The sequence below is a fragment of the Lolium rigidum genome, chromosome 2 (genome assembly GCF_022539505.1).
Source record: "Lolium rigidum isolate FL_2022 chromosome 2, APGP_CSIRO_Lrig_0.1, whole genome shotgun sequence".
NCBI classification, from domain to species: Eukaryota; Viridiplantae; Streptophyta; class Magnoliopsida; order Poales; family Poaceae; genus Lolium; species Lolium rigidum.
In genome coordinates this window covers 78226443-78234975 of record NC_061509.1, presented here as the reverse complement: position 1 = coordinate 78234975, position 8533 = coordinate 78226443, and the positions used below count along the sequence as shown (strand labels likewise).

Sequence of the window (8533 nt, the reverse complement as noted above, 5' to 3'; positions counted from 1 at the left end):
ATTCTTCACAACTTATATCTCTAAGACTTTTTACGTTTGAGGCCATCTTCGGGTTTTTTGGGGCGACCTTTAAAAATATCATGTAGGAACAAATTTCAAGAACTCCTGATTTCACCATAATGATCGGTTTCCTTCCATATTTGCCTATTTTCTACACAACAAAGTTTAAAACAAAAACTTGTGCAATTTTGAAACTATTAATAGGTTAGTTCCAATAAATATAATAAATTTGCATAATAATAATGATTTTGACACAATAAACTGCAAAGTTCATGTAAGCATTTTGTATGCATCACCGGGAAATTATATTGAGAGAATTCCTTATTTGGCCTTGGCTGAAATTTGCCTTCCTTTTTTGGCCTGGCAAAAAAATTCTTCCTTTTATGACAAGCAAAGTTTGGTTGGTTCCTTATTTGGCCCTAGTACAATTCAAGCACTAACAGTGTTAAGTACATGTCTAAGATGACACTTTTGCCCCTGCTGCAATATTTGATCAGATTTTAAGAAATTCAAAATTTTGACAGAACTTTCGTTGTAACTAGATGCCATAAACAGTTCATATATATATATATATATATATATATATATATATATATATATATATATATATATATATATATATATAATGGCAAACACAACATGTACCAGTTCTAAAACTATAGAAATCCATAGATATCACCGCCAGGGGACATATGCATCACACGCATGGTCACATACATGATGCCAAGTTCACAAAAGATGTCACAGTACAAGTGCACAAATTACAATTCCATACAAAAGGCTCCACATTTAAGAATCACAAGCTTAGCCTTGTTTTGCTTCTTGTGCTCATTGCAGGGCTAGCAGTGTTAATTCTTTTGCTTCTTGTACCCATTGCTGGGCTATCAAATGGCACCAGAATTTTTGTAGCATGCTCTTTGTTATTTTGCTCAATGGAAAGCGACACAAGTTGATTTGAGCATGTTCCTGATCTGTAGTTAAGCATGTGCAACATTGGTCATTTGAGAGCAATTATAGGGCTGAAAGTGTGAATTGAAATAGAAACAATACCTCTTTGATCCTCCAGATTCACATTTAGCCTTTTTTCCCCTTGTTACTACTTGTGCCCTCCAAACTTTTCCTATGCAAAGAAGAAAGCATGTAGTATAGCAACATGTTTTAGTGTAAACTAATTGAAAATTTCAGAACTAGTTGCAATTAACTTTTTGATGCAGAAGCACTAGATTTTGCATCTTTTCCCTTTTTCTTTGTTGTAATTTCCAAGCTAAGGCTACTGTGAGAATAAGCTACTTAGAATTCAAACTTAGAATTCATGTAATAATTGGTGCAATTACCTTTTTGATTTTTACTTCATGTTCTTGCATTATTATATTTTTAAACAACGCTATATTTTGTAAACTAATTTTCTTGTTGCTGATTTAGAGAACCACCAAAGAGGAAGAAAACGACCACCAAAACAGCTGAATCATCCTTGTTGGTGCTCCATCGTTGCACGGCACAAGAATCCTCCAGAATACCTGTGCATATAATCCTTGAAACCAAACGGCCTATTTAAAGAAAAACATGTACACCCTCTGTTCACTAATATAAGATATTTTAGATTTTTAAAAGTCGACAAGATATGAACCAAAACGAGTGAACCTACACACAAAAATAGACTAGATACAAACTAAAATGAGTGAATGTATAAAAGACCTTAAAAGACCTCAAACGTCTTATAAAAGGAAACGAGGGGAGTAATAAACGTTCCCTTAGAACAAATTGGGATATTAGTTCCATCCTGATAAGATCATTCCCATGATACCAACAAGAACCAATTTAAATTCCAGTTCCTCTTAATTAGCATAGTTTGTTTGATGACATCATAGGCTGCTTGTCCATCCTATGCATAGACAGTCCACGGAGCTCTATGAATTTTGAGTTCCCGTATTGACCTTGCATGATCTGATCATGTGATGCATGGTTAGCTTCTTGTCAGCACGAATGGCTCGGAAACTCAACATGATTTTGTACCTCTGCCTGCAAAATTAATGTTTACCAAGTCATTATTTGTAATATCTACACTGTCAAGATTAACTAACAACTTCACCATACTTAACTGTGGCTATCAATATACAAGTTCATCAGGTGATAAAGTATATTATTTTTGTTATGAAATATAATTTGCCTCAAAGCCGTGGTTATATAGTTTTGTATTACAGTACTGATAGGGAAACCTCTAAAATCATATTCATAGGATAGGCAATGGCTGAAAATGCGTATTGGACTATATGCCCATTGTCAAAACATTACTTATTTATAAAAGTAGAAATACATACGACACATTTCCAAGTAATATAATAAATGAATGAGTTTATAATTACTACTTGGAGTACTGTGATTTCACTATATAATAGTACAACTATCCTGGGAGATTCCTGTGAAAATTCCCATGTCTCAAACGCATAACTTTGGAGGAAAAATGTGACAGGATAGTCAAACGTGGAAATGAAAGCTCTGCTAAATCCAACGAACATGATGGTTTCTAATGAAGTGTGCACTAATATAATTTCTTTGTCACATAACTAAAAATACATATGCATATAGAATTATTAGTGAAAGAAGGGAGTAGAATACTATGCACAGACGGTAGAAGAGAAACATCCATGTGATATTTGCTTATGTGATTCAAGATAAAAATGCCCAGACTGAAATGATGTCAGTACTCGGTAGTACAGTGGACTGGCGCATCAGGCTAATGGATTAGATTATCTCATTGGACAAAATCAGCAGATACAAAGAAACCATGACATTCAGGTAGTAATCAGCTATGGTTATGTTAGAAAGCTAGGCTGCTGATGCTCTAAAAGTAGCTAAAAGTGACCCTGACGGAAGGCTACAATCAACTATAATTCTGTTATGCGCTTCTTTTTTCGGGTATCAATATAAAATTTGACCATGATAGAGATATATGCGTACATATGAAACGTCTCTAAATGATGATGACTTATCAGCATGAGTCATGCTACGAATTCAAAGGCCAAAATAATGACCAAAAATCGAATCTCTGAATTTATGAAATTACTAGGGTGCAGAACCATTTCATTGCGTTCCACTTCGTGACCTCAACCAAACACAACATTAGATTTGTCGGTAAGGACTAAACATAATCCAGGTTAGACAATAGTCTAAATAACTATCATAACCACAAAAATAAATTTGCCACTAGCATGCATGAATCTACAAAAACATTGAAAGAAATCATGGTTATTAGGGCTTTCTTTAGTCTGCTAGGACAACAACAATAGTATTTTTTTTATAAAAGGAGTTTCTATTAATCTAGGACAAGTGCAATATCTTTTAGAATTTTTTTTACTGATTCCAATTATATGTTCTATATCTCAATAGGAGTATCTATTCAATTAATGAAAGAACAAATTCTTCCTTTTCACATACTGCAAAAGGACAGGGTGAAACTACAAATAGTGAAACAAAAGAACTTTCTGAATATAAAAAAATACAATGATGCAAGAAAAATGGAAGACAATGGGCGAAGGAATCAAGTAATCCTAACTCCATGAGTGCATGACATGGCTCTCTAGAGGAACTAATTAAGAAGGCCTGCATGCTTAGATCCCAATGCAATGCAAGGCAATCAAGAGAGAGAGAAAGAGAGAACACACGGGTCCACATATCCCAAAGGAAAATGATCCATGTTCACATATCTAGGGAGGCAACTCAACAGAGAGGTTTAAGGATTGGTTTTTTGCCACCTAAAGGGGTGCCTAGTGTTGAGAAATCCCATGATTCTGTTTTGAGGGGACAGGGGTCCAGGAAATAGGAATGTCATGAGTTGATGCATGGGGATCATGCATGCTGCCCTTCCCATATGCTATCCCATGGGACAGCATACCAGCATTCCTGGGTTTTAGACCACTGAACTATGTCTACAAACCATTCTCCTTGGGCAGAATCTAGGAGACTAAATTATTTCCGCTTATCTTTGAGGAATTGAGGTAAATTTCACAAAACTATGCATATAATGGTAAATTAATTCCTAAAAAAGTAAGGTAAACTATCAGTAAGCTGCACCTAGGTTTTCATTAAAAGGGATCAACTTCTCTTGCGGGTTTTATCAGAAAAACCCATTTGCTAAATTCACTCTTTGTTTTTCTTATTGGAAAAACAGTACAAATTAGAGAAAAACTAGCTAGCTAAGGAGTATATATACATATTGGGAGCTTCATGTATTAATACTATAATTAACTAATGGTGTACTTATGCACCGGCCTTTCGTAACACACAAGAGTCTGAAGATCATTACCTATAATAATTAAAATAAAAAAGGGAAGGCTACCCAAATGGGATTAGTTTATGGCTAGTGGCGGCCAGAAAGCATGATTAGTTATAATACAGACAATGAAACAACCAGATCAAACACCAAGGGGAGCAAGTGAAATGCAGGGATAAATTAAAAAATGAACTCAATCCACAAGATCATCCTCATTACATGTTGTTGAACAGATCGATTCTGTGTGTAGCTCGGCCTAATTTTTTTGCAAGACAAGGGCATGCATATCCTTCTGGTCATTAATTAGCATAACAATCGTGAGAGATTAATGTAGATATGCATCAAATTAAAATGTTATCTCTGGTCCAAAGTGTATGATGCCCTAAAGAGTTTGAAGACGAACTAACACATCTTTGGTCACTATTTAATTAATAAAAAATAAGTTTCCCCTCAAAAAAAAAGTTTGCTAGATTAGAATCGTGTCATTAGATTTTCATAAAAGGTAGTTTCACAGTATTTCTAAGAATTATTTACTTACAGCTTCGTACAAAAAACAGTAGCCAGATTTGCACATTGGAGAAAATCCAAAACAAATTTTAAGTTGTGGCAATCTATAACAACTCCCCCACTATTAATTTTAGAGGGGAAGTTGAACAAAGTAGAAGTAAAGAAAGAGAGTTGAAGATGTAATCATGTAAAGCAAAGAAGAAATAATCAAGTATAGTAGTGGTGGTAGAAGGTTTACCAAGTTGAATGCCAAAGATCTTCTCCGAGATCTTCCAATGGCGATTGGCGCCTTGTCATGCAACGTATCCGTGGAGCACACACAGCCTTCTCCTCTTCAATTCATCTTCGCCTTCCTCGATCTTCACTTCTCTCGATCATCATAGCTCCAGTAGGTCGTTTCTTCCATGCATGCATGCACATCCCCATTCTTCATTCCCTCTCTCTGAAACCTCAGCAAAACCGATATTCTTGCTCATCAGGGTTGTTGCGGCAATGCGATGGAGTAGCTATCTTGGGAGCAAGAAGCAATCAATGAAGCACCCATGGTGGAACAGCACGGATGGGTCACTTGCATTGCTAGTGCCACGACGAGACGGACATGAGCGTCCGCGTCTGCCAGCCAAGAAAGCACGCGCCGCCGGCCTCCTCCGCCGCATACCCCTCCGACGGGTAGTGCAGGCGTAGCAGCAGCCTCGCCTGTGCGGCCGCAAACGTGCTCGCCGGCTGCGGCGAGAGCCCCGCGGCGTGCGCGGCCGCCGCCCACTCCTCGAAGCCGCGGGGCCGGCCGCCGCCGCCGCCGGGGCCGGCCACCACCGCGTCGATCTCCGTGCCGAGGATCTCCTGCTCCACTGACAGCCGTTCCGCGCTGCCCGGCGGCACCGTGGCCTCCAGCGCGTCGAACACCGCCGAGTAGAAATCCATTGCCGCGGCCACTCGCCGCGGCAGGTCGTCGTCGTCGTCTCTCCCACCTGCGCTTCCTTCCCTCTCAGCGACGGTCACCACGGCGGGGTTCATCGAACGGACCCACCTCAAGAACGCGGCGAGCTCGCCGTCCCGTGAGAGCCTGTGGAGGAACGACACGCAGTTGACGGCCAGCGTCTCGTCCGGGTGCAGCTCAAGGCCAGTGGCCGGGTCGGCCGCGAGCTGGCCCGTGCAAGGCAGAAGTAGCGGGTGGAAGCGGAATGGGAGGTTGAGGGAGCTGGCGAAGGCGCGGAGGCGGTCGCCGGTGCGGAGTAGCACGTCGCGGTCGGGCCCGGCGCCGGTGATCCTGACCTCGGGCGGGCCGAGGTTGGCGTCGGCGCGGTCGCAGATGGCCTGCAGGAGCGGCGGCCACTGCACGCCGTGCGCAGCGTCGAGGTCCACGATGTGCACGCGCCGGGCGGCGGCGGCGGCCTCTAGGATCGCCTGGTTGGCCGTCAGGTGCGCGAACCGCAGGAAAGGCGCGATCTTGTTGTACGCCAGGTACGCCGTGGACGAGGCCGGCCCCGCGCCAACGACCGCTGGCGCGCCGCCGCCGTGTCCCTCGTCGGCCCGTAGAACTAGCGCTCGGGCGAAGTGGTGCGCGAGCCGGTCGGCCGCGTCGCCCCGGGGGTCGGCACTGGAGAGCACGGCGCCCGCTATGCGCCGTGCCCCCTCGAGGTCCCCGCGATGCAACAGGCCAGCGCAAGCGAGGACGAGCCCTCTTGGCGAAGCGGCGGCCAGCGTTCGCGATGGCGGTGGGGCGGCGTCGTCGTCGGGCTCGGGTGGTTCGAGCATGGCGTCAGAAGCAGCAGGCACTGGGCGCAGGGCATGGCTCGGGCCGCTTAATAGCGCGGAGGCGGAGGTGACCGCGGCATCTTGTGAGCTTGCTGGTGCTGCCGCAGCTGCTCGGGTGACAGAGGGACATGATCGATCATCTGCCACACGCACACACACTACAGGCGTTCCCTTCCACTAGTAGACTATGCAATAGAGCAGCTCTCTAGAGAGAGGTTTGAGGTGCCTTTCTCTCTCTAGGATCTAGGAGGAGAGAGGCGAGAAAAGGTGGCATGGTGATTTTCCCGGCAAGGTGTGCAACTTTGCATTTTGTTGTCTTTTATCCCGTGGACTTTGGTGGGGGGAATGGTCAAGATGCTCTTCTCTCTCTTTTCGCGTGTGTGTTTGGGAGATATTATAGGTTAGGGGATCTTAATTTTTAATCCCCAGATTAAACAAATTGTACTAGCTAGCAGGTGTAGTTTAGGCTTTTTGGACAGTGGAATGGGAAAAGGCAAACGAATATGATAGAATTACACGTACAAAATAGAGGAATAAAAACATTCTGCTAGAGTAGTGGTCGTTCGGTTGGGTACCTCGCCGATCAACCGTATGAACTGTATTGGTGTACTTTTAAAACAGTCAGTTTGTAAGCTTCTTCTTGATTTTTCTTATGTACAACTGTCGGATATAAAGGTCATGGACACTTTTTGGGGAGCTTGCAATTCCGAAGACGTCAAAATTCATTGTTATTTGCCATGAATTAAGGTGAATCGCTTTTATCATCCCATTAACTGCCCCTCTTGGTTCTTTTTGACAAATATATTTGCTAGTGATTACAATTGTCGGGTCACATGAGCTAGCTTAAGAGCCTCTTTGATTTGCAGAGATTTAGTGACATGTCCTTTGAATCACATATTGTTAGAGAACTACAAGAACTTCATTAAAAAGTTTGTCATACCCATATGAAAAAAAATCTAGTAAGTACTTTCTATGGAGGGTTTTTTAGGAAAATATTTTATGGATTCCAACCATGTAAATTAAACAACCATAATGGGGAGAATTCCTAATGATCTCCTCCAAATATCCTACTCCATCCGTCCTAAAAAGGATGTCACGGGTTTATCTAAATTTAGGTGTATCTAAATGCGATTTAGTGTATAGATACATCCAAATATAGAAAATATGCAACATCCTTTTTTTAGGACGGAGGAAGTACAACAATTCTTTGAATCTTGCAGTTGCTGATGAACAATACTTACTAGAATGATTGATGTGAGTGGTTTGTCCTAGTTCTTGACCTAGTGATGGTGATATTTGGCATGAATTCCTAAGTAAGTACATAGTGGTTTATTCTAGTTCTTGACATAGCATCAAGCCCACATATATCATCTTACAGTTGCTGATGAACAACCTTTTGTCACGATTTTTTATGCATGTCAACAAATTGATCAAAATCGGCAGACACCTGTTGTGGCTTGGCAACAGGGCTTTGGTAGTCATAGGGTTCATCAAACACTACACCAACATCTCGCTCACGCTCCACGAGCATGTTGTGCATAATAACAAAAGCATTCATGACCTCCCACATCTGATATAGCGATCATGTATGGGAAAGGTACTCGATAATAGCACAATAATCTTGGAGCACACCAAATGCTCGTACCACATCCTTCCTACAACTCTTTTGTTGTGAAGAGAAGTAAGATTTATTCGACCATTTTGGATAGATGCCATCAGCTATGTAGTATACTTTGATGTATTGGTGACCATTAATCCCATAGTTGCACTCCGGAGTTTGGCCTTCAACAAGTCCCATAAACTTTGGAGAGGTTGTAGCACGTTGATGCCATTATCAAATCTTATCATACCAAAAAAGTGCTAGTTCCATAGGTCATAATCTACCACAAATTCAAGTATGACACTTCATGCTCCAACATGACTTTATACAACCCTTGTCAAGTGAAAGAACAATCCTTTCATTCACAATGCATGACATTGATGCCTCAAAGCATCCTGGAA

General features: G+C 41.9%; 1 protein-coding gene across 1 annotated transcript; it reads right to left on the bottom strand.

Moving 5' to 3' along the window:
* Nucleotides 1-5353: 5353 nt before the first annotated feature.
* LOC124686765 (protein MONOCULM 1-like) lies at nucleotides 5354-6532 on the bottom strand. The gene has a single exon (XM_047220666.1). The coding sequence runs from the start codon at nucleotides 6530-6532 to the stop codon at nucleotides 5354-5356; it is 1179 nt and encodes a 392-aa protein (XP_047076622.1).
* Between the last annotated feature and the right edge of the window lie 2001 nt (nucleotides 6533-8533).